We start from the raw sequence: 15,468 nt of genomic DNA, 5'->3' as shown, positions 1-15,468 counted from the left end.
AGGTTTGCTTGGTCCAGGTCTGAGTTCAAGTCCTGGATATCCTTGTTAATTTTCTGTCTGGTTGATCTGTCTAATATTGACAATGGGGTGTTAAAGTCTCCTACTACAATTGTGTGAGAGTCTAAGTCTCTTTGTAAGTCATTAAGAAGTTGCCTTATATATCTGGGTGCTCCTGTATTGGGTGCATATATATTTAGGATCGTTAGCTCTTCTTGTTGCATTGATCCTTTTACCATTATGTAATGTCCTTCTTTGTCTCTTTTGATCTTTGTTGCTTTAAAGTCTAATTTATCAGAGATGAGAATTGCAACTCCTGCTTTTTTTTGCTCTCCATTTGCTAGGTAAATTTCCTCCATTTCTTTATTTTGAGCCTTTGTGTATCCTTGTATGTGAGATGGGTTTCCTGAATACAGCACACCGATGGGTATTGGCTTTTTATCCAGTTTGCTAGTCTGTGTCTTTTGATTGGGGCATTTAGTCCATTTACATTTAGAGTTAATATTGTTACGTGTGAATTTCATACTGCCATTTTGGTGCTAGCTGGCTGTTTTGCCCATTATTTGATGCAGATTGTTCATTGTGTTGATTCTCTCTACCATTTGGCATGTTTTTGGAGTGGCTGGTACTGGTTGTTCCTTTATATGTGTAGAGCTTCTTTCAGGATCTCTTGTAAAGCTGGCCTGCTGGTGACGAAATCTCTGAGTACTTGCATGTTCACAAAGGATTTTATTTTTCCTTCACTTATGAGGAATGCACATTTTCTAATCCAAGTTGTATTCTCTTATAGCTTTTGCACTACAATTATGATACAATGGTTTCTGTAACCAGTTCTGTATTGGTTTTGTATTCTTACAAATGTCTGTAGCAACAGAAACACCATGGCTTTTTGTTTATTTACATGTTTCATTTCTCTGTAGGAGGTAAGCCACAAATCTAAAAGCTTTTTGGATCACAATACTGAGGCACATATCTGATGTCCAATTTGCAATTAGTGTTATTTTCATTATTTTTTCAGCCTGTGCCTATAACACTCTTGGTCTTCTTTTTTTTCCAATGATAACTACTTCTGGGTTCTTTGCTTTTTGTACTTTCTGGGTCATTATAAAAATTCTACTGGTCTATGTTAAAAACATGTTCGGCATTGGTTTGCTATTATTTTCACAGCATATTTTATTTACATTTAAATAAAAATCAGAAGATGACTGGCAAGGATATTCTGAGGACCCAGAATAGAACTGAAATGGAATGACATTTATGAGACTGAACTATTTTTGTTCAAAAAATAACTGGAATACTATACATATGACTACCCCAGATGCATTTTTTCCTGACAATCACATATATTTTTTGTCACATTAGAGGGTATGTTCTTTATGTTTCTTCTTCATGTATTGACTCTTCCTCCAAACAATCAGAAGTTTTGGATTCTTCACAAATTTCATTCAAACTCTGCTTTAACTCAATTGTGATGAGTTTTAAAGTTTTTTCCACCCTCATTTGCCTTGCTTGATCCACATTTTCTCCTATTTTGCACACAAAGGACTCCTGTATATACAGTTATATGCACTCTATTACAGTACGTGTTCACTTCTGTTTGTTGATACATTTTTTGAAGATGCAAAAGTGGAAGATTAATTTGCTAGTTTTTGTTTGTCAGATGTCTTTTCTAACAGGGTGCATGTTTTAAAGACAACTTTGCCAATAAGTAATAAAGTATGGAAAAAGTAAAAATTAAAAATAAAAATTTAACTGTTAAACTTCTTACTCTGTATCTACTCCCAATTATTGGATTGTAATTAATAAGTTAAAAATATTTGCATTAGCCTAAAATAGGGGAAAATATAAACCATCAATCTTAACGTTGTAACTGTGTGTTTGGACTAAGATTAATTCATAAAGTGTTTAATTTAACAAAAATGAATTAAAAGATGATTGGCAGTATCACAAAGGCATCTTAAGATTTTATCTCACTGTACCTGACATAGTGATACTGAACAGTGCACACCTGAGTGCTTTTTTCCCAAAGATTACTAATTGGTGAGTAGGCAAATTTTAAATTAATAGAAATCAAAATCAACACTAATCAGAAACAAAGCCAAATTCTTACAATTAAATTCAAATTATATACTGTAATATGATAGTGTTATGTAGCTATTCTATACAGGCTATAGTGCTAAGTTTCAATATATTCTAAAGTCCACTAATGCCAGTGGATTAAAAATTTTTTGACAAGAGTTACAAATTTCCTATATTGAAATAAGTTAGAAAGTTACTGTTTGTTCCCTAACACCAAAGCTTCCATTCTGCAGTCTGGTTCTCTTGATAGGCAGTTGGGTTGAGTTTATGACCCTATTCTCTCCTTGAACATAGATGCTGCAGTCAATTAAAAATCACAATGGAGAATACATTTTTAATCATGGGATTAGTGACTAGTAATATAAAGTTGCAAATTTTGAACCATCAGTAAAGATTACTCGTTTAACATGAACCCAAGTCGGCAGCCATCCCTATTGAATTGTTCATAATTTTGATTGCTTGAAATTATAAGTCAATATTTGATGTTTCTTTATTAGGAGGTTACAAAAAAGGAACAGTAAACAATATTCAGGTACTTTGGGCTTCATTTTGAAGGGAAAAGATTAGCTGTAAATCACTATGCATTCTGAGAATATTTTAAGATTTATAATCAGTTAAAATGGTTTAAAATTAAATATTATATTCAACTGATTCTAGAAGGACAGTCCAAAGGTAATTTCATTTGAAATATGCTATGTTATGAAAGCAAAGAAAACCAGAAATTTAAATTAAAGTTTTACATACCTGTTGCTGGATATTTTCACATTCTTGAAGCTTTTCTTGTTCTCCCTCTGATGTTATTTTTAAGTCTTGTTCTGGGAAAAAAAAAAAAAATCCATGTATTTCATTAAAATGAACTACTTAGAACAGTTAGATAAAAGCTATAGTCTTTATAAACATAAATTTAAACATATATTTTTCTTTTATAAAATCAGAGTTTAAATAAAGCTTAATCTGTGGAGGAATATTTGATTCTTTTTTAAAGTTGTGGGGTACATGTGCAGAACCTGCAGGTTTGTTACATAGGTGCACATGTGCCATGGTGGTTTGCTGCATCCATCACCCTATCATCCACACTTACTTCTCCCAATGCTATCCCTCCCCAATCTCTCCACCTCCTGCTAACCCTACCCTAGCCCCCAACCCCCCAACAGGCCCCAGTGTGTGATGTTCCCTTCCCTGTGTCCATGTGTTCCCATTGTTCAACAGCCACTTATGAGAACATGCAGTGTTTTTTAGTTCTTATGTCAGTTTGCTGAGAATGATGGTTTTCAGCTTTATCCATGTCCCTGCAAAGGACATTAACTCATCCTTTTTTATGGCTGCATAGTATTTCATGGTGTATATGTGCCACATTTTCTTTACCCAGTCTATCATAGATGGGCAGTGGGTTGGTTCCAAGTTGTTGCTATTGTAAACAGTGCTGCAATGAACATAGTGTCCACGTGTCTTTATAATACTATGATTTATAATCCTTTGGGTATGTACCCAGTAATGAGATTGCTGGGTCAAATGGGATTTCTATTTCTAGATCCTTGAGGAATCACCACACTGTCTTCTACAATGGTTGAACTAATTTACACTCCCACCAGCAGTATAAAATCATTCCTATTTCTTCACAGCCTCTCCAGCATCTGTTGTCTTCTGACTTTTTAATGATCGCCATTCTAACTGGCATGAGATGGTACCTCATTATGCTTTTGATTTGTATTTCTCTACTGACCAGCGATGCTGAGCTTTTTTTCATGTTTTTTGGTCGCATAAATGTTCTTTTGAAAAGTGTCGGTTCATATCCTTTGTCCACTTTTTTGATTTTTTTTTTTTTCCTTGTAAATTGGTTTAAGTTCTTTGTAGATTCTGGATATTAGCCCTTTGTCAGATCGGTAGACTGCAAAAATTTTTTCCCATTTTGTTGGTTGTCAGTTTACTCTAATGATAGTTTTTTGTTTGTTTTTTTGCTGTGCAGAAGCTCTTAAGTTTAATTAGATCACATTTGTCAATTTTGGCTTTAGTTGCCCTTGCTTTTGGTGTTTTAGTCATGAAGCCCTTGCCCATGCCTATGTCCTGAATGGTATTGCCTAGGTTTTCTTTGAGGGATTTTAGGGTGTTAGGTCTTATGTTTACATTTTTAATCCATATGGAGTTAATTTTTGTATAAGTTTTAAGGAAGAGATTCAGTTTCAGCTTTCTGTCTATGGGTAGCCAGTTTTCCCAACACCATTTATTAATTAGGGAATCCTTTCCCCATTGCTTGTTTTTGTCAGGCTGGTCAAAAATCAGATGGCTATAGATGTGTGGCTTCATTTCTGAGGCCTCTGTTCTGTTCCATTGGTCTATATCTCTGTTCTGGTACCAGTACCATGCTGTTTTGATTACTGTAGACTTGTAGTATAGTTTGAAGTTAGGTAGCATAATGCCTCCAGTTTTTTGTTTGTTTTTTTTTTTTTTGCTTAGGAGTGTCTTGACTATGTAGGTAGGTTCTTTTTTGGTTCCATATGAAGCTTAAGATGGTTTTTTTTCCCAATTCTGTGAAGAAAGTCAATGGTAACTTGTTGGGGATAGCATTGAATCTATAAATTACTTTGGGCAGTATGGACATTTTCACAGTATTGATTCTTCCTAACCATGAGCCTGGACTGTTTTTCCATCTGTTTGTGTCCTCTCTTATTTCCCTGAGCAGTGGTTTGTAGTTTTCCTTGAAGAGGTCCTTCACATACCTTGTTAGTTGTATTCCTAGGTATTTTATTCTCTTTGTAGTTATTGTGAATGGGGATTCACTCATGATTTGGCTCTGTTTTCTCTGTTATTGGCGTATAGGAATGCTTGTGATTTTTCCACATTGATTTTGTATCTGGAGACTTTGCTGAAGTTGCTTATCAGCTTAAGGAGATTTTGGGCTGAGATTATGGGGTCTTCTAAATATATAATAACGTCGTCTGCAAAAAGAGACAAGTTGAATTCATCTTTTCCTCATTGAATACCGTCTATTTCTTTTCCTTTACTTCTTCTGATTGCCTTGGCCAGAACTTTTAATACGATGTTGAATATGAGTGTTGAGAGAGGGCATCCTTATTTTGTGCCAGTTTTCAAAGGGAATGCTTCCAGTTTTTGCCCTTTCAGTATGATATTGGCTATGGGTTCGTTCTTTAATACTTCTTATTCTCTAAAACTTCAACAAACCACTTGGCAAGACACTAGATGCCACCAGATTCAAGCCATATAATCATCTCATAGATTCACTGACAATTTCATCCACTCAACTAACAAAGCCATCAGAAAAAAATTAAAAATCCAAAAGAAACAGGTAAAGTAACACTGTATATTTTCCTTTACTGTCTACTATTTAGTACTAATAATTTCCAATGTGACTTTCTTTTTACCCCTTCATTAGTTTACACTTTGTTCTTGATACCCAAATGTTTTCTTCTATTATTCTGACAAAATTTTTTAAAAATTATACTTTCAGTTCTGAGGTACATGTGCAGATTATGCAGGTTTGTGACATAGATATATATGGGCCATGGTGGTTTACTGTACCCATCAACCCATCATCTACATTAGGAATTTCTCCTAATGCTCCCCAATCTCCCCAACCTGTGTTATCCCCCTACCCATCCCCTAATCCTCCAACAGGCCCCAGTGTGTGATGTTCCCTTCCATGTATCCATGTATTCTCATTGTTCATCACCCACTTACGAGTGAGAACATGCAGTCTTTGGTTTTCTCTTCTTCTTGCTTGCATACTGTAGTTTGGCCTTGTCTCAAAGTTTATTGATCCACTCATGCAAGATGGTATATTAAACGCATCACAAAATAATGTATAAGCAGCTTTCAATGTGTAAATATGTATTGCAAAAATAAAAATTTCACATTCATTATAATAAACTTTTATGTTTCAAAATCAGTTCAATGTCTATTGAAAACATTAGTTTTGTTATTCAAGGAATAAATCCTATACTTTTTGTTTCTGAAATTACTATGATTGGGTATACCATGCTAGTCTTTAAAGTATTTTTATGGAACAGGTATCTAATTAAAACATAGCTTTCTTTCTTTTTTTTTTTTTTTAAAACATAGCTTTCTTAACAAAAACAGTGAAAGGTCTTTTGTTCAAATGAATTCCATTTGATTACCTAATATAAATTTAACCTATATCTTTGATGTGTGATATAAAGTGCAGCAATGAGTTGCTGTGGTTTACCCCAATTCTTGCACTCCCTCCTCCTTCCAGTAATTTCAAGGGCAGTGATAATCTAATGTCCTGAGTGCAAACATACTAAAGCCATCTGAATTGACTTCTCTCAAGTGTCCTCATCACTAACTCTAAAACTACTGAGATAGCTTATTTCTTTCTTCTCACATTCCCCCTTCACAATCCCCTTGTCATTGGAAAAGCCTCTCAATTTGTGGTCTTCCTTCTCCTTGCATACATGTCTCCTGGATTATGCCCATCACTTCTTTCCTCTTCATGAGGTAGTAGTATCTCACATCAATAATTTCTATTTCATAATCTTACCCTCTGGCTGGAAACATATTCAGAAATAAAAGCAAAACAACACTTTCCCTTGGTCCTGTTATGTCGTGAACTGCTATCCAATAGCAATCCAATGGTAAATAGATACATGGATGGGTGCTCAACAGCACTGATCAAAAGATAAATGCAAATCAAAATGATGGTGAGATATCATCACACCACCTCAGTTAAAATGGCTTTTATCCAAATGACGGGTTGTAATGCTGACGAAGATGTGGAGAAAGGGGAACGTTCATACATGTGGGCATGTAAATTACTACAACCACTATGGAGAGTACAGTGGAGAGTCCTCAAAAACTAAAAATAGGCCAGGTGTGGGGGTTCACATCTGTAATACCAGAAGTATGGGACACCAAAGCAAGAGGATTGCTTGAGCATAGGAGTTTGAGACCAGCCTGGCCATAGGGTGAAATCCTATCTGTACTAAGAATGAAAAAAATTAGGCAGGCATGGTGGTACACACCTGTGGTCCCAGCTACTTGGGAGGCTGATGTGCGAGAATTGCTTGAGACCAGGAGGCATATTTTTTTTGCTTCTGTCTAAAAGAAAAAAAAAACCCTAAAACTAAAAATAAAACTACCATCTGATCCAGCAATCCTGTTGCTAGGCATATACTAAAAAGCAGGGGAATTAGTAAATTGAAGAGATGTCTGCCTTCTTATGTTTATCACAGCACTCTTCACAATAGCCAAGATTTAAAAGCAATTTATTTGTACACCAACAAATGGACAAAGAAAATGTACATATACACAATAGAGTACTGTCTAGCCATAATAAAGAATGAGATCCTGTCATTTGCAATGATGTGGATGGATATACACTTTCTCATCAGAAAATTCAAATTTATCTAGCTAATTTCTTTCTTTCCCCCTCATCCTTGCTTATAATCCATCTACCTTGTGAAAATTTCTACATCTGTGGTCTTGGTTCTTCCCATTCTACATTTTTTTATGGATTACTCCCACCAAGTCTCCCCTCTTATTTTAGCAATAGTATCTTACATCTATAATTTCTATTTCTTCATCTCTTTCTACTTCCTCTCTGGCTAAAAACATGACCTGAAATAAAAGCCAAATCATGCTGTCCTCTAAGCCTGTTATTATTGAACTGGTCCCCAGTGGCTCTTCTTTCCAATTTCTATATAGAAAAAAGTCTATAATCTTGCCAATCAGAGCATGGCTTGAGGACCAGCAGCATCAGCATCACCTGAAAACTTAATAGAAATGCAGAATCCCAGGCCTGCTGAATCAGAATGTGCATTTTAAGAAGTCCCCAAGATGATTTATTGAAGTGTGAGAAGTTCTGTTCCATATTGACTGCATATGACATCAAATTGTATGCATGCATAGATGACCATATATGCTTACATTCACATGAGGTAGATAAAACATAGCTCTGCCTGGTCAGGTACTTCCATCAAAGAGGAAGACAGGAAGAATTAAAAATTTTGCTCTAATTCTCCGACAAGCTTTGGTGCTAGAAGCCCACTACATATTCTTTCCACTTTTCTAAAACCCTTTTCTTCCTTTTTCTAAGGAATTATTGGGTTTGCCACCTTCCATTATATGAACCTTCTGTTTCTTTCATTTACTCCCTGTACTCACTGCCTTTCTCATTCTTCATTCCCTCCTCTTCTTTCTTCTTATTTCCTGACTTTCCTCAGATCTTGGAGTATCTTGAAATGGAGCTATTAATTAAACTCCTTTAGTGGCATTCTCAATTTACTCTCTTGTATATGTGTGTTAATATAGAAAACGTATCACCTTTCACTTTTCTTACTGTACATTTAGTAAGTGATCTTCCTTTGCTTGTTATACTACATCAGTGACAGTGTTTTCAAATAAACATTATGTAAAATGTTTTTAAAAATAAAATATGTTTATTACCATCTACATTTCCATTTACTGCATTTTTCCTCTGCTGATCAACAGGCCCAGATGAATGACCACCATGCATCTGGAGAACAGTCTTCGAGATACTCTGTTAAAATTAATATCAACAATGAGTTTCAATACAAAATAACAATAATTAGTTGCATAAAGATTTCCTAATCGCTTATTTTAAAAATCCAAATTTCCTATATTTAAAGCAATTAGACTTAAAAATAAGAGAAGCAGGTATTGAAAACCAAAACATTTCTTTTCTTTTCTTCGCTTTGCTTTTTTTCTGAGAGCCCAGATTGGAGTGCAATGGCATGATCTCAGCTCACTTCAATCTCTGCCTCCCAGGTTTGAGCGATTGTTCTGCCTCCGCCTCCTGAGGAGCTGGGATTACAGGCTCATGCCACTGTGCTCAGCTAATTTTTGCACTTTTAGTAGAGATGGAGTTTTCATCATGTTGACTAGACTGGTCTCAAACTTCTGACTTTAAGTGATCCAATTGCATTGACCTCCCAAGTGCTGGGATTACAGGCATGAGCCACTGTGCCCAGTCTGGAAACCAAAACATTTCAATAGAGAACCTCACATATGCTTTTTAGATGGAGCTTATCTTTTATCTTCATTAGGCTATTGACTCTGTAAAACTGGGTATGGAAGGCAAAAGGAAACCTATTTACGGGCGAAGTATTAACTTACGTGCATATTTCAACAAGTCACTCACTTCAAAAGACCTAACTCTAATTTGCAATCTCCATCAAAAGAGGGCATTATAAAAATACATTTGCTATATTACAGCATTTAACATTTAAAATATTCCCAATTATAGAATTTTTTTATTAAAAGAAGATAACTGGCATAAGAAACTTTGGAGTACTCCAGGTTGTGTATAAACAGAACACTGATGAAGCTGTTTCATTTAGGCAAACAAGGGCCTGATAAAATTAAAGTATTTCTTGAAAAAATTTTTACTGATATAAAAATGGTTGAATAAAATGTCAAAGTAGTAAAAAAAAAACTTTTGTTTATGTTATGTTTAAATAAAAGCAAGCAAATATTAGATATACTCTGCCACTCTTTTCCATTTAAGAAATAACTTAAAAACCTAGAGCAAGCCTTAATAAAAGGGAAGAATAAGAACATTTATTCACAAAGCATCTAAAATGTTCCAGATTCTCATTTGCACATTTTCTTTCCTACACATTAAAAATGATGATGATGATGATGGTTGCCCCACTTTCTGCTTCCTGGTCTTTTGAGGATGTTAAAAGCAAAATGATGAACAATTATAATCCATTTTTCTCTCTGTCCAGAACATCTTCCTTTTAGATTTTCACATGGCTTTCTTCTTCTCAGCCTCTAGCTGGCAGCTTAAATGGCACCCGGACAGATCTTCTCTGACTACACAATTCTACTCCCACTCCCATCCCAATCCTAACTACAAACTTCCTCAATTTCCTGTAATGGAACATTTTCTGTTTTTTTCATAGGAAGCACTTGTAGTGACTTATGTGTTTGTTGTTTCTTTGTTTTTGTGTTCCTACTACTCTAGGATAAGCCCTCATCTTGTGTATTCAGTGTATAACTGCCTAGCACACAGTACACAATGACATAAATTTATTCAAGGTCAAAATATTTAAAATCTTATCAGGAGGTCTTGAATGTCAAATCACTCTATTCCCATAGGATATCACTAGTATTAGACTACTAAAACTTTACTTCAAACTGGAAATCCACATACCTATGCTATACTTTCTCATTGTTCTCCTGACAGTAGTGATTACTTGACAGTATTGACTAATTGACAGTATTGACTATAGGTTAAAAAAAAGACTCACAGTATGTATTAAGGCACTGAATCTCACTGTGATTCATTTTGTCTCATATTTGTATGTACATATTCCAGTTTACAAATTATTTTCACATTTCTTACCACATTTGTACATTATGCATACCTATGAGATAGATATTAATACTGTCTTTATGAAAAAGGTCACTGACATTCAAATTAGTTAAATAAATTTTCCCAAGATTCCATAGCTAATAAGTGACAGGACCAGGATACTAACATATCTTTTGACTTCCAATCAGTGCTGGTACCACTACGTACCAGCTGCTTCTACCTAAGAGGTCAGGCCATTCTCATCTCTTTTCACAGTTGTTGCCTTGAAATATATCATTATTATTTTTAACTTATGTTACTACAAGCATGGCTGCCACAAAGAAACTCACTGCATTCTATTATTAAAAAGAACTAAAACACTATTAAACCAAATTGTTGTTTTTATACTTCCACACATATACTATTTCCCATGCTTTTCCTTCTCAGAAAATGTTCTTTGTAGGTTTACACTGATGAGCAAAACATATCAATACCTTCAAGTCCTAGGCATTATCTTTTCAAGTTCCAAGTTGTAAAAAAAACAAAAAAAACCCCTACAGTTTAACCACTTTATCTCTGCATCTCATTGGGATATTTACACATTCAGATATACCATGGAATCATAACATTTGCTCCTAGGTTGATCTGGAATAATTTTTTAGTGTTTAGACAAACTTATCTTCAGAACCCAAAGTCATTCCATATATATATATATATATATATATATATATATATATATATTTAAACTATACTACACTGGCTTCTTAAATGAATTCTGCAAATTAGCAGAATTATATATGCAGCAGTAATCGACTTAGCACATATTTATTGTATTCATTATACACTGATAGGTGAGAAAATAATTCCTTTATGGGTGTATGGACAGGTGAGAAAGTAAAGCCCAAACATCCTATTTTATGATTTAACATGACTTGATACTTACAACAGTAGACAGTACCTTAGACCTCGAGGGTGACCCTATGTCTTCCTCTTCTCCTGATCCTGATGCAGACTTCTTGTCTATAAAATGTTAGTCACAGATACATTCATGACACTATTAGTTACTGTAAAATTTCAAATACATATGTAAAGTCTATCTCCATTCATGAATATTTAAATAAAATAAAAATAATAGGAAAAAATTTCAGGTTTGATGTAGTTTCAGGAAAAGGGAGATTGTAATATGAGAAAAATAGCAAAAAAGATATGATTTTTGGGTCTGTGACTTTGGTTTTTTTTTTTTTTCTTTTTTTGGGAGGTCTTGCTCTGTTACCCAGAATGTAGTGATATGATCACAGGTCATTGCAGCTTCAACCTCCTCAGCTAAAGTGATCCTCTCACCTCAGCCTGCCAAGTAGCTGGGACTACAGACCTGTGCTATCATATTCAGCTAATTTTTGTAGCTTTTTTTTTTAAAGCAGAGCCCAGGTTTTGCCATGTTGCCCAGGCAAGTCCGAAAATCCTGGGCACAAGTGATTTGCCTACATTGACCTCCCAAATGCTGGGATTATAGGCATGAGCTGCCACATTTGGTGTTTTCTTCTTCTTTTTTTTTTAGTAATAGGATTTAAGCAAATATATTTTTTTTCAAAGCTATTCACTAACTTACTACCTCTGATTTTTGTACGCACAAAAAATTATTATAATTTGTTTGCTCTCATGGAGCACTTTAAATAATACCGTTTTCTTTTTTTCCAGTTGGTAGTTTTGTTGCTTCCTCCTATAAAAACAAAAACAAAAACATTTTAGAAACCATTGTATTTCTTTATTCACCGTGCGTGTAAAATCATGGCATTTCCTGAGAAAAGCTGAAAATATAAACAAAAGACAGATTCCACCCTATATTCAAGTGGGGATAGAGATATATGAAAAGCAGGAAGAACAAACATATAACACCAGGTCTACAATTTAAATCAATGAAATATGGTGAGGGCATTAAGAGAGAATAGTCAATTCTACTTGGAAAGCTCCATAAATGTTGAAAAATCAGGGCCATATTTTGAGACTGACAAAGTGAAGATTGAGGGTATAAAGGGTTTCTAGATAAGGCAGGATGGGCATTGTTTTTTTTGGCCTGGTTTTCCTGCTTTCTCCAGTTTTACTGGAATGCAGTCAGAGGGAATGGGGTGGAGAGAGAAAGCAGGAAAACCAGGCCAAACTACAAAAGATATATGTAATGCTGGAATGTAAAATTCCCCCTTCATGTAATGGGGATCCACTCAATGAGCAGACGAGTTAAGATCATCACAAATATATTTTGGGAAGGTCATCCTGGCAGCAATGTAAAAGCAAATGAAAGTGGTGAGGCAGGGACCAAACTACAAAAGAGTATTCTAGAAATACAGGTCACAAAGTGAACTACAGTAATAAGATATGAAAAGTGGTAAGCAGGTTAAAATACAGAACTTGGTAAGTGAATACATTGGTGATGTGAGAACTGGAGTGCAGGATTTCCCTTTTTCAATGTTTCAGTGCTATTTACCAGGTGTTATGTACTAGGAGGGGGAAGCCAGATGACAGAGTAGATTACAAAGGGCAGTAGTCAGGAAAGAATCAAGAACAATGTGTTCAGTTTAGGACCTATAAAATTTGAGGCACCCAGGAGCCTTAGAAGACAGATTGGGATAAATCCATTTGGAATAGAAGTAAATAACCTTACTCAGGAAAAGGATACAGTATCGATAAATATTTGTAAAATACACTAACATGAGGAGGGAAAATCATGGAATTCCACTTTTCAATTATATATTTATTTCCACATTTTTTCAGGAGCATAAAATATTCCTTAATTAATTTATGCAGATGCTTATTTCTGGAACATTATGACAATGCATTTTTGAATTGCATGGAAAGATTTAATTCTTGGTTTTTTTTGGAGACAGAGTCTAGTGCTGTTATCCAAGCTGGAGTGCAGTGATATGATCTTGGCTCACTGCAACCTCTAATTCCTGGGTTCAAGCAATTCTCATGCCTCAGCCTCCTGAGTAGCTGAGACTATAGGCATGTGCCATCATGCCTGGCTAATTTTTTTGCTTATTAGTAAAGGCAGGGTTTCACCATGTTGCCCAGGCTGGTCTCGAACTCCTGAGCTCAGGTGATCTGCCCACCTTGGCCTCCCAGTGTTAGGATTACAGGCGTGACCCACTGTGCCCAGCTCATTTTGAGCTGTTCTTTTGGGTTGCTTATTATTTATTTCCTTTCATAAAGGCAAACCTAAGAACTGTCTATTCCCATCTCTTTTCATAAACCTTAAACCCATGCATCTATCTCCGTAGTTGTTACACTTGTTTTTTGTTTTTTTTTTTTGCAATTATACAAATACATACACAATTTACTGTCCAACTCACAGAACGAGGCGGTCAAATTTGAACTACATTGAACTAAATCTATAGTAGACTTGTGTGCTAAATGTATATAAGAGATCAGAGCATAAATTCAGATCCTGAGAGAGTAGTAATAACTGACATATAGGGCAGGTGAGAGCCATTTCACATGTTCTTTCAGCAGAAATATAGCAAAGGGGATTTAAAAAAAAATGTTTCAGAGAAAGCTATGGTTTGCAAAATGGGCCAGGTGGAAAGAATATTAATTCTAATATACAAGGCAAGCATTTGAGGGTGAAGGACTAGAGATTGTAATCCATCCGATCTTGAGGACTTGCATTTCTTTCTAGGATCCCTGTCCTCATTATGAAGATTGAGGGAATGGTATCTGAAAAAAGCATGGGGAGGGGAAAGATTTTAAAAAGAAACAATGTACCTTTGTAACACCAGGGCTCACAATAGGATTGAGGGAAGGTTTCAGACCAGGGTGAGTAGGTCGACAAGGATGAACATTGATGATTTTAGGATGGATTTTATCCCCATCTTCATTTTTGCTGTCAGAACTGCTGCCTTCAAACAAAGTTATATTTCTTGTTCTCACAGTGACATACGTTTTCACTAAAATTAAAGGAAAGAGTATATAAAAAATTGTAATTAAGAGTCAATGAATAACACAAGAATAGGTAGTCTTCAGATAGCTTACCATCATTCCTCATTGAGGAGACTGTTTTTTGAGAAATAGTTCTTTGCTTGGTTAAGTGTTGTTTCGGAACATTCTGAAAAGAAAACAATAGCTTTAAGAGAATGACATGTATCAAGTTTGATAAAATAATTATAATATTCACCAGTACTATATGATCTAACACAAATAATACAGGTTTTAGAGTCCCTCATGTATTAATAGATTCAAACCTTAAATCTGTCATTTACTAATGTACATGTTCTCATGGGGTGAGGATTATGAGAGATGATACAGATATCCTCAAAATGTTACTCTTTTGCCACTAGTTCATTATTATACAAATACTATATCAATTAGATTATTTTCTTAACCAAAATAACCTAGAACAAAACTTAGCCATAGGGAGTTTTGAGTATTACTGAAAAAACTAATTTATTAAGAAATATAAATTAAATATGTAATTATATGTTGTGTATTTGCATAAATTATGTCTTACAGGGAAAATGTGAGAACTTAGTTTTTAGTGGTATCTTATTTAAATGGGCAGACACTGCAAACAGTACAAGCAACTTCTATATTGTTTATAAAAAAGCTGAAATAAATTATCATATTAATTCAGCTCCTTCCAAGAAAGAGAGAAAAATAAGAATAAACCTTGTAAGGCAATGACTGATGATTGAAATCTACACACAACTACTAAGGAGGAAGTTGTCACTAAATATGCTGACAATAGAGACAGAGTGTAATAAAAGAACAGACACTAAAGACACATGTTCTGCAAGGAAAAGGGCTGAAGTAAATCATTTTTAAAAGGAGAGGCCAGGCACCTGTAATCCCAGCACTTTGGGAGGCCAAGGAGGGTAGACCACGAGGTCAGGAGTTCAAGACCAGCATGGCCAACATGGTGAAACCCTGTCTCTACTAAAAATACAAAAACTAGCTGGGCATGGTGGCGCATACCTGTAATCCCAGCTACTCAGGAGGGTGAGGCAGAGAAATGCTTGAACCTGGGAGGTGGAGGTTGCAGTGAGCCGAGATCAGATTGTGCCACTGCACTCCAGCCTGGATGACAGAGCGAGACTCTGTCTCCAAAA

The 15,468-nt window shown here is 35.2% G+C and overlaps 1 protein-coding gene across 3 annotated transcripts in view; it reads right to left on the bottom strand.

Moving 5' to 3' along the window:
* ANKRD62 (ankyrin repeat domain 62) overlaps positions 1 to 15,092 on the bottom strand; it is an 83,244-nt gene extending 68,152 nt beyond the window's left edge. For all 3 annotated transcript variants that reach the window (XM_037727849.1, XM_037727848.1, XM_017498444.2), the window contains exons 1-6: positions 14,396 to 15,092; positions 14,129 to 14,310; positions 12,050 to 12,089; positions 11,328 to 11,389; positions 8,497 to 8,590; positions 2,821 to 2,891 (exon numbers count right to left, since the gene is read on the bottom strand). In XM_037727849.1, the coding sequence (XP_037583777.1) occupies positions 2,821 to 2,891; positions 8,497 to 8,590; positions 11,328 to 11,389; positions 12,050 to 12,089; positions 14,129 to 14,310; positions 14,396 to 14,408 (462 nt within the window). In that variant the 5' untranslated portion in view covers positions 14,409 to 15,092. The remainder of the gene's footprint in view (positions 1 to 2,820; positions 2,892 to 8,496; positions 8,591 to 11,327; positions 11,390 to 12,049; positions 12,090 to 14,128; positions 14,311 to 14,395) is intronic.
* Between the last annotated feature and the right edge of the window lie 376 nt (positions 15,093 to 15,468).

Source organism: Cebus imitator, unplaced genomic scaffold (assembly GCF_001604975.1).
Source record: "Cebus imitator isolate Cc_AM_T3 unplaced genomic scaffold, Cebus_imitator-1.0 Scaffold242, whole genome shotgun sequence".
Taxonomy (NCBI): Eukaryota; Metazoa; Chordata; class Mammalia; order Primates; family Cebidae; genus Cebus; species Cebus imitator.
This window is presented reverse-complemented; position numbering and strand designations above follow the sequence as displayed.